Raw genomic sequence first — 18,988 nt, 5'->3', positions numbered from 1 at the left:
GAAGTACAGAATGGAATGACTGTTGTTCGTGTTCTAAACGCGACCAAAGAAGACATCGAGCTGCATGTCGGTCAACACCTTGGTGAGTTTCATTCCACCTCATCTATTGACACTGAAGCTGTAGAAGAGTCACGCTGTGCTGCTTTGCATGTTTCTGATATGACTGCTCCTCCTGTTGAGATAGATGAAACCTGTCTGACTCCAACACAAACTCAGTCACTGAAAGCCTTACTGTCTAAGTACTCTGTCGTGTTAGCAAACACCAAGACGAACAAGGTAGAACAGGTATCATCAAGCATCGCATTCGCACAGGTGATGCATCACCACTCAAGCAGAGAGCATACCGGGTGACACCAGACCAGCGACAGGAAATCCAGCGCCAAGTCGACAAGCTTCTGAAAGCAGACGTCATCGAAGAGAGCTAAAGTCCTTGGACCGCGCCTGTCGTTCTGGTATGCAAGAAGAATGGATCTTGGCGTTTTTGTTTAGAATATAGAAACTTAACGCTGTAACCATCAAAGATTCACATCCTCTGCCAAGAGTGGACCATGCCTTGGATGCGCTCTCAGGTTCTGCTTGGTTTTCCACCATGGACCTCCAGCACGGATACTGGCAGGTGGAAATGAAAGAGGAAGATCGCGAGAAGACCGCTTTCACGACAGGGAGTGAACTCTATCACTTTAAAGTGATGCCAATGGGACTGACCAATGGGACTGACCAACGCCCCAGCGACGTTTCAAAGGCTGATGGAGATGGTTCTCCGTGGCCTCCCATGGCAGACATGCCTCGTCTATTTGGATGATGTCTTGATCTTTAGCCAGTCTTTTGAAGAACATCTCCAGCACTTGGAAGAGGTCTTCTGCAGATTCCAGTGTAGTGGTTTGAAGTTAAACCCTGCCAAATGCTACCTTGCCAAGGAGAATGTACTGTTCCTTGGGTACATCGTCTCAAAGGACGGTGTAAAGCCGGACGCCAAGAACGTACAAAATGTGAAAGATTGGCCCACTCCACGCACTCCAACTGAAGTGAGAGCCTTTCTTGGACTTTGTTCCTATTACAGAAAGTTCATTAAGAATTTTGCACATCATGCAGTACCCTTGCATGGACTGACAAAGAAGAATACACCATTCCTGTGGACACCAGCTTGTGAAGAAGCATTCGCTTATTTGAAACAAGCTCTATCACGTCCTCCTGTGAAGTTTAGGAATGCCCTTCCTAAACTTCGCCCAGCTGTTTCAACTATACACAGATGCCTCCTGCTCTGCCATTGGGGCAGTGTTAGCTCAGAAGCGTGATGAGAGGGAAGTGGTCGGTGCCTATGCCAGCCATGTCCTTACCAAAGCAGAGAGGAAATGGTCGACATACGACAGAGAGCTGTGGGCGAACGTCTGGTCTGTCTGACATTTTCGGCATTATCTCTACAAGCAACCTTTTGTCATCATTACAGATCACAAACCCCTCTTGGGCCTAAGAAGAATCCCATCGACAGTGACAGGACTGGTCGGCGTGCACGTTGGGCCCTGGAATTAGATCCATTTGAGTGGACTGTGATCCACAGAGAAGGACATCGGCATCAGAATGCAGACTCATTGTCGAGGCACCCAGAGGTAATAAGTCCACCTGCCACCACTGAAAACCCTTCTTGTCGTCCCGCTGCCTTTTCATGTCGTCACAAAACCCAGCTATGTGTGCACTGCCGATCTTCAGCCAACCAGAACCAATACCCCATCAGCCGGTTCCAAACCAGTCCGAAGGATCCCCCTCATCGACTTTCCAGCTTTCCACCACTGGATTGGAGCTGCAGGAGAAGCAACAGCAGGACCCGATCCTGGCAGAGGTCATCAGATGACCAAAGGCTACCAACCCCCACTCTGGAGGATGAAAAACAGACCCGCTGCAGAGAAGTCACTCTGGCATGAATACAGAAGGCTCACCTTTCACAATGAGCTACTCTGTAGGAAAGTCCATAACGGAACATCCAAGTCAGCAGTCTATCAGGTTATCATACCTCAAGAGTTGCAGGAAGACGTCTTCAAGCTGCTCCATGGTAATCCTGTGGCAGGCCATTTGTCAGCGGAGAAGTTTCTGCAACATGCTCAGGTATTGTGCAACTGGCCATTCATGTCCCGGGATATTCATCAGTGGTGCAAGAAGTGTGTGCCGTGTGATGCTCGACGCAATCCTGTACCACATCAGAGAGCACCGATGAAGACAGTGACTGCAACCTCACCATTCCAGAAAGTGGCAGCTGACATCTTGGAATTGCCAGTCACCAGCCATGGCAACCGGTATGTGTTGATTGTTCTAGATTACTTTTCTAAATACGTTAACCTCTACGCCATTCCAGATCAAAGGTCAACAACTGTGGCCAAATGAATTTTTGAGAACTTCATCAGAGAGCATGGAATCCTGGAGAGTCTTCACACGGACCAAGGACGGCAGTTCGAGTGGGACCTAGTCAAACATCTTTGTAGTCTACTAGGAGTGAAGAAGACAAGGACCAGCCCATATCATCCACAATGTGACGGTATGGTGGAACGATTTAACCGGACACTCATCTTCTCCAGCAGTCTGGAGAGTGGGACGACTGCAAAAATCAGCTGGCCATGGCCTATAACACCAGCCCTCACTCCTCTACGGGATACACCCCCTTTTTCCTGACCCATGGTCGAGAGGCACGGATGCCTGTTAATGCTCTGTTTCCCCCTGATGTGCAGTCTCCAATCTCCACTCCACTTCAGCTGACGATGCAGTACAGAGATTTTTCGTTGTGGTACAATGCATAATAAAATTCATCCCTGGTATCAACACTTCATTTTCATGAAACAAAATATTTTTTGTCATCATTTCTGGATGCCACAATTAAACGTATTTTGCATGGGTGATCATCAAAAAAAACCTGCTGTGGTCAGTATTTCTGAAGATTGTCTTGTTCTCTTATTTGCCATCGCCAACTGATGTTCTAAAATTGATGCACGGAATGTCTGGGGAAGGCCTTCATCAGTTCCACTGCCATCTGAAACAAAAATAGCTTGTTTCTCTTGTGGGAGTGACAAAACTGTTTCGGGCGAACAATTTGAAAACAAGGCTGCATAAAGCCGGACGGTCGCTTGGTTGTGCGTTGAAGTTTTGGACCCTTTGTTGTCAACCCGCGCCACTTTCGGCCTGCCTGGCTTGGAGGAGCTCCGGCAGGGACAAACTGGCAGCATCACTTCTTTACCGGCCCGTCGCGGGCGTATTCGACAAGGTTTATTAGCCTGTTGCTTGACACCCGCGCCCCTCCCGACTTCCCGCAAGATCCCTCTGATCAGAGCTGCATTGCGATCTGCGCGGAGCAGCCGCGCCCGGGCCGTGTTTTGCAGCGGCATTGTACGACATTTCGCGAGGGTGGGCGTGAACTTTTCACCCAATTCGCTTGCAACCCGGGCAACGTTCGACCGACGGGTGCGGCGAAACTCCGGCGAGGTCAGGCGGGTGGCATATTTTCCTTCACAGAATGTCGCGCGGGTGTGCGTCAAAGTTTTCTGCCCTTTGTGTTAGGATCCATTGTTTGTCCACAGTGTCGCCCCTCCCTTTTGATTTTGCGCCTGGGACCTAACCGATGCTGTCGCTTGGCCCACCAGAGCTGCGCCGTGCCTGGCGGGCCGGCAAAGGCGAGTGTTCCAAGCGAAGAAGTGGAAGACCTCGCGCACACCAACACGACCTGCCGGGACCAAAGCTGCTACCCGCTCGGCCCCGCCAGAGATGCACCTCGCTTTGAGGGACAGGGGGCGTGGTGTGCAATCAAAGGGAAGAAAAACTTCGGAATCAAACGCGCGGGACCGAACCGATGCCACCCGCTTGGCCCTGCCGGAGTTGCGCGGGGCAGGTAGGGCCGAGAGTGGTGTGTGTTACAAGCGAAGCGGAGGAACAGCTCACGCCCACCCGTGAGAAATTTCGGACCGAGCCGTTTTTTCCCATGGCTGAGCCGGAGTTGCTCCATTGTGGCGCTCAGGCTGTTCCAACGAGGATGTTGGGGCGGAGTATGGCAAGCCATTTGAGCATTTATTCCAAATCCCTGATATCAAACATAAGTGTGTTACACTAGTTCGATCTCTTTCAGCACTAGTTCGACACTCGGCCACACTAGTGACACCGAATGTTGAACTAGTTGCATACAAACTCCAACTAGTCATTCATTTTCAGCAACATGTTAACTTGTCAATCATGGATTATTCTAACATGTGAACTTGTGACCCGTGATTTCCTGCGCGAGTAAACAAGTGCGAGCTGAAATACTCACTAGTTTACTAGTGGCGGATAAAACAGTAGCTAGTTTACTAGTTAAAGCCCCTTGACGCCTTGATATCTAACTAGTGAGTGTCAAAAATGTTACTTGTTCACTGGTGATGCCCCAAATATTTACTAGTTGCACGAGTGTGACATTTAATGTCGCACTAGTTCAACTAGTGAGGTCTAAAATGTTCACTAGTAGAACTAGTGGATGCCAACCTGCTCACTAGTAAGCTAGTTGCACAAAATATAATGAGGAGGTGGGGCAGAAATGTGGCTGCAGGATTCCTATTGGATCTGCAGTTAAAATACACCAATCGGGATTCAGATTTTGTCACAATCACACCCACTTCATTTGCATGTTTTACACTAGTTTACAAGTTGTCCTGAGGATTTGCAGCTAGTTCACTAGAGGATGCCTATTATTGGTCACATGTCGACGAGTGAATCCAGAAATCCAAACTAGTAAACTAGGTGCAATCGATTTGACCTTTCATGTTAACTACACGGTTTCAAAATGTGAACATGTTCACAAGTCAATGTAGAGATATCCACTAGTTACACTAGTTGGGCTCATTTTCACTGTACTTGTTAACTAGTGATACACATGTTGCCTCACTAGTAAACTAGTTGGGTTCAGTGTGACACACTAGTGAGCTAGTGACCCAGGTTTTCATATCACTAGTTAACTAGTGGAACGTATTTTGTCTCACTTGTCAGGCTCAATGCTGAACATGTATAGACTTTGACTGAACATGTTTGACAAAACTGGGCACTAGGTGACATGTGCACACATCTAGTTTACTAGTGAAATAATCACATTTGGCTAGTTTACATGTTTGGCAGTTACAAAACTTTACAAGTTCACTAGTTGTGCACACATGTCAACTAGTAAGCAATTTTATTTAGCTAGTACGATGTGCATGCCAGCCAGTATGCCAAAAACATGAGCTAGTGCAACAAAAATCCCTACATGTTAGATATTTGTTGCACTCGTTGTGCACAGTCGCTCACAAGTGCTGATTAAGACCAACAAGTGAAAAGAAAAGCCCAACATGTAGGAAAAATGTCAAACATGTTCAGTCAAACCTTGCACAAGTTCATTTCTTGGTCTGACAAAATGCCTCCCACTAGTTAAGTAGTTGAATAAACACGAGCGTCTCTAGTGAACTAGTGGCTCACTCTGGACTCAACTAGTTTACTAGAAAGAAAACATGTGTTTCACTAGTTCACAAGTGAGTTTGAAATGAGACCAACTAGTGCAACTAGTGGAAATTGTCGCATTTACAAGTTAACTAGTGAACATTTTGAACCTCACTAGTCAGCTAGTAAGGTTTGGAAGATCCAACTAGTGTAACTAGTGGACATAATATGCCTGACTAGTGAGCTAGTGATCAATTTTTAAACTGACAAGTTCACTGCTAAGGCCAGAACACCTTAACTAGTGTACCCAGTGGACATTTGGCCCTTACAAGTGAGCATGTCAACTGTAACATGCGATCATTCATTTCTCAGTTGCGACTCGAACACCGACATGTTCACAAGTGGCCTGCATGCAAATGAAGCAGGCGGGACAAGAATTTTGATTGGTCAATATTCAAAGAATGAATATTCAGTCTTAAAGCTTTAACCATTACGCGCCCGGCTCGTAATACCTTAAGAAGAAAGTACAGTAGTGATTTTATAAATATAATTCATAATTTTGATTCATTTGTCTCTCTCTCTCTCTCTATATATATATATATATGTGTATATATATATATATGTATATATACATTATGTCTATATACTGTATATGTATATAGTCTATATATATATCCATCCATCCATCCATTTTCCGAACTGCTTGATCCTCACGAGGGTCGCGGGGGTGCTGGAGCCTATCCCAGCTGTCTTTGGGCAGTAGGCGGGGGACACCCTGAATCGGTTGCCAGCCAATCGCAGGGCACACAGAGACAATCAACCATCCACACTCACAATCACACCTAGGGACAATTTCAGAGAGTTCAATCAGCCTGCCACGCATGTTTTTGGAACGTGGGAGGAAACCGGAGGACCCGGAGAAAACCCACGCAGGCCTGGAGAGAACATGCAAACTCCACCCAGGAAGGCCAGAGCTGGAATTGAACCCGGTACCTCTGCACCGTGAGGTCGACACGCTAACCACTGGACTACTGGGCCACCCGTGTATTCATTATAAAGTCATTAAATATTACATTAAAAATACATTCATAATATCTCACTAATTTCATCGATGTGATATTACTGTATACCCAATTTTGCACCCGTAAAATTGGATCGATAAACGCTGTGTAGATACTTTCCAGCACAGGTAACAAAGGCAAGGCTCAGGGGCGAGATCTGGCCTGCCACATCATTTTACGTGGCCCACAAAAGCAAATCAAACATGGCAACATCCATGATGCTTGCTAAAATATGTACCAAAATTTAAAATTCTCAAATGTAATAAATAAGAGACACATTTTGTTGTGTTTTTGTTTTTCTTGTTGAATGGCTTTTCCTTGTCTTTTTGTCACAAGATTCATTTGCAATTTCACTTGGCGTTTGCAATAACTTTTTGTTACCCTCATTCTTATCCTGGTAATTTTGTTACCAGCGTTTTATGTTGTACTTTATGATAAAGTACAACTTAAAATAATAAAGTATTTTATCGGTTGTGTAACCTTATATTGTAACTAAAGCATTTTTATGTTAGAATTTATTTTGGTATACGTTTGTGGGATCCGCTCCTATTCCGGATTAGTCAAACACACCAATCGGCTGGAAGTAGACGTCTCATACCCAGCCAAGTTATTTGGCGGGCCTCCTGCAGATATGAGCGGCAATTCAGCTGAATCTGCCACCGAAAGTGGTGTCAGTGAAGTTCTTAGTCGCGTCTGGAACGCTCTTGACGTTGCAAGACGAGAATTGTCGGTGCAGATGGACGACAATAATCTATTGCGAGCCACAAGAAGCACTTTTCGGAGACGAAGAAGAGCACGCCCGACGGCAGGTAGGCTAACTTTGACAAATCTTATTGGCTCTATAAATGTTGCTATTGCATGAGTTTCAATCAATGTTATGAATAATACGATAAAAATTAAATAGTTTTGGCCATATGCCTTTTATTTGGTACTGTTTAACTGAGTGTAAGCATATAATAATGAGAGGGGAATCGAAGATTATTTGCCCGAACGTCTTTGGCTATTTTGAGATTAGAATACCTGTACCCAATTTGCTGAAGGTACGATTGACAGTTGCATATTCTGTTCCTGTATACAGAAACGCAAACACGTGTTCATGGGATACACGGAGTCTGGAGAGTAAGGCTATTCCTGTTTGCCGAATTCCGATCATCTTGCACTCCCGCCTCATTCGGAATGCTGCCAACTGACCAGAATTGGTTTGGGTAATGCACAAATGACATCTTTTCACAGTGAGATTGTATTTTTAACCCCCACCCCCATTTGTTACTGTTATTGCTGCATTGGATGTGTAGTCCTGAACTGGTTGCCAGCCATATCACTAATGTTCAAAAGTTCGGGGTCACTCAGAAAATCCTTATGCTTTAAAGAAAAGCAATGCTTGTTTGTATTGTTTAAAAAAAACACTAGCAACGTCAAGATTGGTATTTCCAATTAACTTAATGTTATTGTCATGGATAAAACGGTGGGTAAGGGTATAAGTGACCTCAAACGTAGGAACAGTACATACCCTTGTGCTTTTATTGTAAAAATTATGCTCATATGTTTGATTTTTCTTTTTTTCTGGGGGATGGGTATTTATTTTCCAGGGATCCCGAATCATGATCTGCAAGGGACAAACTCCCCCGAGTGTTATGCACAACTTTCATGGAGTCTCGCAGAGTTTAATAATTACATCTGTCAAAGCTTCCCAGCAGTTAGCCTAAATGTTATTGGATTTCATCTCGCAAGAGCTGATAAGTCGAGGCGTCTGACTAGAATTCAGGCAAACACTTTAAAGGACCTCAAAACAGCAGTTGGCAGAAGCAGAATATATATTCTTCCCCAGACCAATATTACACTGCCGTTAGAGGTTAGTCTTTGTATTGATCAAACATTCCTTTTGGATATTAGCACTCTGACTGATTAATAAGAGTTTGTCTTGTCAACATAGATCACTGAATTTGAAAATACTCACGCTGTACCAGAGACATCCCAGCCAACTGAACAAGAGAGCATTCCCCAGTATTTTCCTCCTCCACCATCCACAACATTGATGGCTTCACCTACTGCTACCTCAACAGCCACCAGACCTGAGGCCTCACGCAGTACCCAATCTCGACCCCCTGCACCATCAGGTATCGTATCTCTGCCCTCACCTGCAGTCGCTCAGGTCATGCCCTCTGCTCCTGGAGTACCAGTTCACTTGTCATTTGTCACATCTAACAACAATTCTGATGCAAGTTCTCAGTCTTTGCCCTTCAATGCCATAGATTTGTCCTCATGGATGAACAATGATGGAAGCTCAGCAAGCACAGGCTTGGACTCTTGTCAAGTAAGTATTTGTCCACAATATTGTAGTTTCTATTTAATAATTCAGACTGGAGGCAATTGTGAGCTAAATGGTTACAATTGGAGATTAAAAGGCACCCTCTCGGTGTTCACGTCAAAAAAGACAGCTGGATGTAAGTCTAACTCTTTCCAACAGGAGCCAAGTTTAGAGTCAAGTTTGGATTCTGCACAGTGGCTCAATGCAGGGACCCCAGAGGTATATCCCCACATGGAGATTATAAATAATCTGTCATATGTTCTGAAAATATGACTGCAGACATGTTCATGTTTTCACATTATAACATGCACCATTTGTACTTTTGAAGGTATTTTACAGAGTGACACGCTTGGAATCAATGAACAGGTATTTTGTAGGTTTAGAAACATGTACCATATGTGACACGGAATTCTATTCAATTTCTGTTCTGTCCTCAACACTTGTGCCGTGCCCTGTATATTGACAGATAGTTCAACAGCCCTTTCTTATTAACACTCTGGAGAAAGTTTTGTCCTTTATGAAGGTTTGAATATAAGAAGCTTTTTGTCCAGCAAAACTCTGTGGAAAATACAGAAAGCAAATAAATGATTTGTCACTTTTACTCTACGGACACCAATGTGAATGAATAAGAAATTAAGGAGATCCACATGCATGAATTAAATCACAATACATCTGTAGATAAATCAAAATGCAGTTTTGCATCTATGATGCAAATGGTTTGAGAGTCTGGAGTTCCAGTATGTAATTATGATTTGGGTAATCTGATTTTTAGGACTCGTGTGGATGACATTTTTATTGATGATTCTGAAGAAGGGAGGTCAGATGATGACCTCATGGCAGTTGCTTATGAAAATGACAGTCCTCCATCAGTAAGTTAGAGCTCTTTTAAACGTAACATAGGCCAACATGTTTTTTTTTTCAGGAGTTGTTTATGACACTGCATTTTAAATATTCATAAGTGGAAAGAATTTGTTGCCTCTCTCTGCCATTGTTTTGCCATTCAATTCTAATATACTGTTCTTTTAATGTACATTAGGAAGAAGTGGATCTTGCCACTATTTTGAGGAATTTTCACGAGGATCACATTTCTGGCAATCTGGTATCCACCATCTGTATCAGAAGGAGTAAGCTTCTGGAGAGTGCCATTAAAGCAATCTCCAGAGTCACTTTCTGTTGGATGCAGTCGCCACACATAGAAGATGCAGATGATATGGGGGGACCACAGCGGGAGCTTTTCAGGTATGAATGCCGGTTTTAATTTTCCATTTTCAACACAGGGGTGCTGGCGCTTATCCCTGCTGTCTTCAGGCGGAATGCGCACAGCACCCTAAACTGGTTGCCAGCCAGTTGACTGCTCCAAATTGTAAGCAGGTGCGAATGGTTGTTCGTCTCAGTGTAGCTTGCGATTGGTTGACGACCAGTTCAGGGTGTACATCGCCTACCGCACAAAGACAGCTGGGATGAGCTCCGGCACGCCTGCAAAGCAATTCATAAGATGAATGAATGGCTGAAAGAAACCCTTTTCTTTTGATTTTTATCCTAGACTCCTGATGATAGAGGTACAGACCTCCCTCGGAATTTTTGAAGGAAAGGCTGGCCAGGTCTTTCTTACTTATGACCAAACGGCTCTAGACCAGCAAAAATATTTGAAAGGTGGCAACCTTATCGCTTGGTCAATTGCTCATGGTGGTCCATGTATTAAGGCCCTGGATCCTTGCCTCTTCCAGTTGATGTGCGGCCAGGAGCCAACACTGGAGCAGTTTGACTGGCATGTGCTGCCCGACCCAGATGTGCAAAGCAAAGTCAAAAGGGTACATCATGATTGTCATTTAAAGATGTATTTGTTAAGAGTCAAACTGCTACCAGTTGCTGTTTATTTCTATGAAAAGAAAGTTCAGTCTGAGACTCGGCTGCATTGTTCCCACTCCTGTCTCTCAGATTCAACAGTGCAAGACAAATGAGGACCTTATAGCACTCCAACGTGACTTGGGGGACTGGATTTCTGAGTGTGGCATCCCAGGAATATTTAGTGCCAAAGTTGAAGACATGCCAAAAATCTATGCGTATGTTGTCAAGCATTACATCTATCTCAGGTAAAAACATGCAAAGGAAAGAAACATTTCAACTTTTAACTGATACGGAATAGTGTCACTGAGGTGATGTAAATATGTAGATTTCAATCAGACCCTGCCTTGACTAACTTATATTTTGAAATGTTAGTTTTGAATCGACAACAAATCGTGATGGACAAATGAATCTTCATGAAGTACTTATTTTTTTGACTCCTCTATATGGCACTCACGATCTAAATGTAGCCCCAGATTGTTTTGTGTGCGCCTATTAGGTAGTTCCGCCTCCCAAATAGGCGCACACAAACCAATCGGGGACTACATAAAGATGCAGTGGAAATATATTAAATTTCCACTGCACTAGTGTTTATCTTCAAATCAAGAGTACCATGTAGAAGAGTAAAACATTATCACGAATGCTTACTTTTTCCAACATTTCCGGTTTTGCAGAATCGGCAATGCTAGTGTTTCTAATTCTCAGGACAAAAATAATGTTGCTCTTACAAATGACAGAGGTCCCAGCTGAATATCAGTTGGAAATGTGTTTCTCATTGCTGAAACAAGAGACAGATGAAATTAAATCATGAAAAGGTGTGCGTATAGGGGTTTTCCCCTTTCTGACCTGGTCATGACTGCTAAAAATGGAAAGCTATTGTAAAAAACATAATTATGACTACATACCCTACGGTCATATGAATTTGGGCCCAATTATGCGTCTTATGAAAAACTCCAAATGTATATCAGGGATTCAAGACTGTTACAGACTAATATACTCTGCATATGTTCTCACTGTTGCATTATAGAACAGCCAAGATGATACACCAGTTCACAGAGGGAATGAATGCATAGGGAAAGTTGTGGGACCTAGTCAAGAAAAACTGGATCGCTTTCTTGCCCCTGTTCACCAACATGCAGGAACCTCTGTCAAAGACAGCCTTCAAAGCCATCCTCCCTTATAATTACAGTGACAGAGGAACCAATAATCGGCAGACAGAGGAGGATACCATCTACAGCTGGGAAATGGTTTTGAATATGATTGAGGGTAACTTAATCAAGCCTTTGTTGCAGAAATTATTAAATACCTTGCACAAACAAAATGGCACACTTAAAATTTTCACTACTTTGACGGCCTGATCAAAGTGCTATAGTCGGATGTTTTACCATTTGAAGACAATGTAATTGACGCAAGAAAGGGTTGTTAGAAACTTTAATGAAATGCAAATCTTTTTCCTTACATTATGTTCATATACCCTAAATTTGTTACACGAGAAGATGGTGAAATACTGTCCAGATGTTATGTTTGATTTACTTTTTTGGTGTCCAATGGCAGACAAAATGGTTGAAATCAGATTTGAAGACCTTCTCGTCTTCATCACTGGAGCGGATGAAGTTCCTGTCCTGGGTTTCCGCGACAACATCTGCATCGATTTTTATGACCAGGCTGAGGGCATGCGACGTTTGCCCTACGCGTCTACCTGCATGTTGTGTTTGTACCTGCCGAGAGGAGTTACAGAGGAGAACGACCTGCAGCAGATGCTCTCCCAGGCAATAGGCGACTCCTTGGGCTTTGGAAAGGTGTAGAGGTGCGTTTATCTCCCTTCAATATTTCGAATCGTTCTTGCACACACCAGGTATTTTTCCCTCAAGTCTGTTGTTTCATTGATTGCATTTTGAATATATTGCAGGTGCTCTGGGCTCAGGTTAAGTTGCTGTGATATAGTCACTGGTTGTTCAAGACCCTCATTGTTTGCTTGAAACTGGTTGAACTGTATGCCGTGTCTTGCCAAGCCAGCTTCGAGATTTTCTTGTCTGTAAGGGCCATCTCCAAAGACATTGTTGAGGGCTGTTGTTTCCTGCTCACTGTTGGCTAACATGCCCTCCATCCAAATTTGTGTTGGAGTGCGTTTGTTTGCTGTTCTCATTCTGTGGTTGTTCCAACCACATTTGAATAAGCACAGTCGTTTTTCAATTTCTGGCCTGTATACAATCTGTAGTGCCATTTTGTGAATGATATCTGTGTTTTCACCACCATGGTCGGATCTTACACTGGAGGGTAACCCATACAGGCAGGTGGCTTGGACAAAATATTTCCACACTGTCAAAGCTGTGTTGTCTGTGCTGCAGTTGAGGTACGTTATTAGCCTGGAATTCCCATCAATGCCAGCATGTGTCACAAACCCCCACCTGTAAAACAAACATAAAAAGAATAATGGATTAAATACAAGAAAACAATCAAGTTTCATATCTTGTTTGAAATATCATCTCGGTAGAGATGATATTGCTGTGCACTTAAGACTACATGGAGGCAATTTGGAGTTTGTGTAACTTGGATATACAAATGATAAAATTCAACTTAATCTGTGCTGTCCATACAATATGGCTTTCTAATGCTCCCACGAGTACAAATATAAGATGATCCCTTATTACCGAATGAGACGCATATGCCCATCTATGTGCCATAAACTATTGGGAAATGGCACATAGTATGTTCTTCTAGCCACAGTCTGGCTCCATCTCTGGGCTGCAGCAGCTGGGTCAATACGGTTGAGGATTTCTCGAACTCTTTTTCTTTGTACTACAATACCATCAGCACGCAGGTATGCCCTCATCATCTGCAACAGGTTCATAAAACAACACAATAAAGAAAGTACACTTTCACACTGAATATAATGATATATACATGAAGGGACAAGAGTATGTAGCAGAACACTTACTTCCGAGCCTGATCTGGGAAATTGGCTGTGCAATCTTCTGACATGCTCCTCCGGGTCAACATCATGAATGGGAGTAAACCTATTTCTGGCTGAAATCTGAAAAGTCTTCATTTTTTTTATGCAGGTATGAAGAGGAACAACCCAACATCCCCGCGATGGCTCTCACTGTAAAGCCCTGAGTGAGGAGCAGTTCAATTTGATCCCTTGTAATATCAAGTGCTGGTCTCCCTCGTCTACCTAAAGTATGGAAGTAAAAGGATTAAGGAATTCAAGCAAATGAATCACTACGTGTTTTTATATACTGTATACAGTACAGGCATATAGACACAGCTGTACATAAAAGTATATGCAGCTTCAAAACCACGAGCAGCTATTTTCTCTAACCATTTTACTCAAGAAAAAAATAATTCAAAATTATAATTGAATAACTAAAAGATCACTAGTTATTGCTTAAAAGTGTATAGCCATCGTGTTACTTAATAGTCTACTGATCTGCAGGAAAACTACTGGTATAAAACGACGTTTGACAGGGTGATAGAAGGTAAGTCACAGCAGGTCGTCAGTAAAACCCGTGTGTAGTTCGAAGAAAAATACATACAAAAAAGCAATGACAAAAAATCGTAGCCATTTTACCTGTGTGCAAACGATGTGCCACATGGGAACAAACACGTCCACCATTAGGAGCGGGTCCCGCAATGATGACAGATCGGAGATCTGTTAGACTTTGAATCAAATTTTGAATAGTATCTGCGCTAAACTGGTCACTAACTCTTCTTAAATTAGCAATTGAAATGTTTATCGCGCGTGCTTCACTTTCACCGGCAGACCCTTGACGACAGGCACTCTCTATTGTCCTGCACCTTCGCCGAATACGTCTCAGGACGCTGTCCGCCATGGTTCTAAAAAATTAAGTGGGCACAGAATTTCCAAAATCATGAGCCCTGACTGGTGGGATTATACTATTTTGAAACGGGCAGCCAATAGGATACCGTTACATGTTTTCGTAATCATCCTTATTTGCATGTAATGCAAGTACAGTGTAATGTCACTAGCACTACAAGTGGGCACATTTATGGCCTTACATGTTCACTAGTAAGCGTCAAAATGATCTTACTAGTGAACTAGTGGGCACATTTATGGCCTTACATGTTCACTAGTAAGCGTCAAAATGATCTTACTAGTGAACTAGTGGGCGTTTTGTGGCTTACATGTCAACTAGTAAGCCTCAAAATGATCTTACTAGTGAACTAGTGGGCGTTTTTGGGCATACATGTCAACTAGTAAGCATCAAAATGATCTTACTAGTGAACTAGTGGGCGTTTTGCGGCTTACATGTCAACTAGTAAGCTTCAAAATGATCTTACTAGTGAACTAGTGGGCGTTTTGTGGCTTACATGTTCACTAGTAAGCGTCAAAATGATCTTACTAGTGAACTAGTGGGCACATTTATGGCCTTACATGTTCACTAATAAGCGTCAAAATGATCTTACTAGTGAACTAGTGGGCAATATGGAATAAATACTCAAAGGGCTTGCCTGGCAAGCCCTTTGAGTATTTATTCTTCCGTGATTGTATTGTAGACCAATGAGAGCACGTCCGACAGACACGTGGACTTCGGGCAGCCAATCATGATGCATTTCGAGCCAAGCCCCGACAAAAACGGAGGAGAAAACTTTCAGACGCATTGAAAGCTTTTCGGGTAAATATTACTCTTGTTGTTACACAAAATGTTGTTTTACGATTATTTTAGGCGGTAAAGTTATGGTGTAAATGTCAAATATGCGGTCAATTTATCAAGATGAAGCCTGCTTAAAAATTTGCTCCAACGATTTCGGAGATGTGTCTGACTTTGACAGCAATGGCGGCAGTTCAACGCTGACAGTCGCAGTCGGGTGCAGATTTATTTCGGCAGGACTTTCTCAAATCTGCCGTTTGCTCTGACAGTTCTCTGTCTGACAGTCACATTTTGTCTTATTACTCACAAGCTAATTGACATTTAAAAAAGAGTTAAAGTTAATGTTTGGAACATGATTTTGCTCTTACTGTTTGCTGCCTTAGTTCGTTTGAATTATTCGCTGCCTGCATTACATGAAGTACATTTTTTAATATTCACAAGACTGTAACTGTGCATTATAAATAATGTAACATTTGCACTATGTTTTACTGGATCTACAACTAAACTAAACTAGGTCCTCGTTTCTGGGAGAGTCCACAGCACCTCCTGCATCACAACCATTCTGCCGGCACACCTTCAGCAGCACGATGTTTCTAACGGGAGCTGGAGGGTGATCAGCTTCATTGAAGAACAGGAGGAGGAGAGGCACAACGTTTGTCATCTGTGATATGTTTTTAGACTTTTCTCCTAATTAAAAAAAACTGTATGTTTTGTTAATTTCTTGGTATAGTTTTTGTATTTAAATATTTTAACAATCAAATATTTTTCAACTGTGTTTTGGATATGAATTGTATGAAATAAATCAGTGAAGCCCCAATCAAATTCTACTCCATCTAATCTGCTCGATCACACTGCTGTCAAGCTGCTGTAAATAATGCCTTCATTCATGATTGTAGAAACCCCAGGACGGTAAACATGTGATTATTTTATTTTAAAATATAAGAAGCCTATGTTTTTCAATTGTGCTCATTTTCGTTGTATTGCACGACAAATATAATAGATGAGCCGGTTTGGGGACATCATCAACCAAGCTGCTGCTCCAATTGCAATGCGATATATTGTCCTGCTCTCCTAAATTCGCATCTACACCACAAATTATAGCATCCTAACTGATTTAGCAAAAACTGAAAATTCACATCATTATTTAGGGAGAATATGTTGCAGAACTGTTGTATTATATGGTGCCATATTAATTTTATTTAGTATAGCATACATATATAAAAGTGGAAAGATACTGTAGAGCTGTAGCATTACTCTTTATCTCCGTGTACATAATAAATAAACATCACCTACAGATACATTGACTGGTAAAAATTGCTTGATTCCTTCTGTATACTGTAGATATTACGCAAATGGCGGTAAATAATTGTGAAAGCTCAGAATCAGGTTTTAAAGGGTTAATTTTTTGCTGGGTGGTGCTCTTATCATGGAGCCAATAGGAGGTGTTCACTTCTGGCACTGTCCTGCCTCCTGATTAGCATTTAGCGTAACTAGTGTGACCAGTGAGCCATTAGTGTTTCACATGTTGTACAAGTGAACATTTTGCCATCACTAGTTAACTAGTTAAATTAAACGACAATTTAACTAGTTGACTAGTGAGTAGGGTGACATCCACTAGTTCCACTAGTGCGACATTTTGACTTCACTAGTTGAACTAGTGAAGTCAAAATGTCGCACTAGTGGATATTTGGGGCATCACTGGTGAGCAAGTAACATTTTTGGACTCACTAGTTGGATATCAAGGCTTTAACGGTCTTAAACTAGTGCACTATCAATGTTTTATCCTCCACTAGTTAACTAGTGGATATTTCAGCTCCCACTAGTTAACTAGTGCAGGAAATCATAGGCCACTAGTTAACATGTTAGAACAGAGGTGGGCAAACTACGGCCCGCGGGCCGAGTCCGGCCCGTTGGTCCTTTTAATCCGGCCCGCCGAAGGTCGGTCCACAATTAAGGTTCGATGTGAATGATTGCATTCATTTCAATTGGACTTGTAATGACAGGCATTTCACCGCCAGGTGGTGCATTGACTTGAAGTTGCAGAACACAGGGGGGGTGGGGGGGATCTTTTCGACCACCTAGGACCTCTGTATCGCTCTACTTCTACTGGTCTGATCACAACCCATCTGCAGAAATGCACAGGCTAAAATAGGTCATCAACAACACTGTCGTCATTTTAAAAAAGTATATTAATACAGTACTTTCTTTGAAGTCAAGATGGCACCCGAGTAGGCAGCCGTCACTAGTTAACATGTTAACACTTTTTAAACCTTACTAGTAAACTAGTAAGACTTTGAACCTCACTAGTTTGGTCTAGTGGGCCACTAGGGCATAAAAAAGCTGACTAGCTGGGAAGTTCCCTCTGCTTGTGTGCTTCCAGGTGTCACTAGTTAGAATTTTGTCAGCACTAGTTGGACAAAAGTGGCACTAGTTGCCAAAAATGAGTGGCTAGTGAGGATTTCTTTGCAACTAGTTCGACATTCGGTGTCACTAGTGTGGCCGAGTGTCGAACTAGTGCTGAAGGAGATCGAACTAGTGTAACACACTTATGTTTGATATCAGGGATTTGGAATAAATGCTCAAATGGCTTGCCATATGGCCGAGTGTCGAACGAGATCGAACTAGTGTAACACACTTATGTTTGATATCAGGGATTTGGAATAAATGCTCAAATGGCTTGCCATAGTCCCCCGCCTACTGCCCCAAGACAGCTGGGATAGGCTCCAGCACGCCCGTAACACTTTTGAGGATAAGCCGATTAGAAAATGGATGGATAGATTGATGGATGGATGAATGGATGGATTTATGAAAAAATAAATTCACAAACAAATCCATGAATCAATAATTAAATTTCTTACCAAGATATTGTGGGGGAAACAGGTTTTCAAACTTTAAATGTAAGCCATCTCAAGGAGCTTTGGTTTTTAAACACAACTGAAAATGAGGGACAACTGCTTTATCCAGATTAGAAAAAGTAAAATGTTTGCAACTATTGGTAACCAATGTCAACATTTTACATATTTCATAGTTCTGTATGGCATAATATTGTATTTCATTTGTTTTTGTGACCATTATTCAAAAGCAATCATCATGAAAGAAAAATAAGAAACAGTGTACATTCATTTTTATTGACATAATGGTATTGTTTGTGTCTATTTATTTTAATAAGATTAAATATACATAGGGCGGCCCGGTCGTCCAGTAGTGAGCACGTCGACTTCATAGTCCAGAGGGTTCAATTGCTCCGTCCTCCCTGTGTGGAGTTTGCATGTTCTCCCGGGGCCTGCGTGGGTTTTCTCTGGGTACTCCGGTTTCCTCCCACATTCCAAAAACATGCATGGGAAGCTGATTGAACGCACTAAATTGTGTGTTCAATCTATCTAGGTGTGAGTGTGGGCGTGGATGGTTGTTCGTCTCTGTGTGCCCTGCGATTGGCCTGCAACTGGTTCAGGGTGTCCCCCGCCTACTGCTCGGGGACGGCTGAGATGGGCTCCAGCACCCCCCGCGACCCCAGTGAGGATAAAGCGGTTCGGAAAATGAATGAATACATACAAAAATGGGTAATATAGAAATTTTCGTTACATTGAACAATTTTAATAACTTGTTAAAAGAGGGACTTCTCTCCATTGTGTTTCATTAATAACATTTCACACAAAACTAATTACACCTTGCATTGCGTATTGATTTTTAAAGAAGACTAATTGATCTTATTCCTAACTGCTAATGTGGCAAAATTACAGATTATC

The 18,988-nt window shown here is 42.6% G+C and overlaps 1 protein-coding gene across 2 annotated transcripts; it reads left to right on the top strand.

The window, feature by feature from the left end:
• The first annotated feature begins 6,886 nt into the window (after positions 1 to 6,886).
• LOC147208228 (uncharacterized) lies at positions 6,887 to 16,296 on the top strand. 2 transcript variants are annotated; one of them, XM_086131484.1, is made up of 14 exons: positions 6,887 to 7,681; positions 8,066 to 8,328; positions 8,410 to 8,593; positions 8,729 to 8,790; positions 8,944 to 9,003; positions 9,113 to 9,150; positions 9,557 to 9,653; positions 9,821 to 10,023; positions 10,328 to 10,595; positions 10,723 to 10,877; positions 11,657 to 11,895; positions 12,184 to 12,436; positions 13,692 to 15,266; positions 15,757 to 16,296. In XM_086131484.1, the coding sequence occupies exons 3-11, from the start codon at positions 8,512 to 8,514 to the stop codon at positions 11,700 to 11,702; spliced, it is 1,011 nt and encodes a 336-aa protein (XP_085987610.1). In that variant the 5' UTR covers positions 6,887 to 7,681; positions 8,066 to 8,328; positions 8,410 to 8,511; the 3' UTR covers positions 11,703 to 11,895; positions 12,184 to 12,436; positions 13,692 to 15,266; positions 15,757 to 16,296. The 2 variants fall into 2 exon arrangements, with proteins under 2 accessions (XP_085987610.1, XP_085987601.1); XM_086131475.1 differs by having other exon boundaries at positions 12,184 to 15,266.
• Positions 16,297 to 18,988: the final 2,692 nt, after the last annotated feature.

The sequence above is a fragment of the Hippocampus guttulatus genome, chromosome 2, assembly GCF_054856545.1.
Source record: "Hippocampus guttulatus isolate MCC_2025c chromosome 2, RoL_Hgut_1.0, whole genome shotgun sequence".
NCBI lineage: Eukaryota > Metazoa > Chordata > Actinopteri > Syngnathiformes > Syngnathidae > Hippocampus > Hippocampus guttulatus.
The sequence above is the reverse complement of the archived record's forward strand: the minus strand, read 5'-3'. Positions and strand labels throughout refer to the sequence as shown.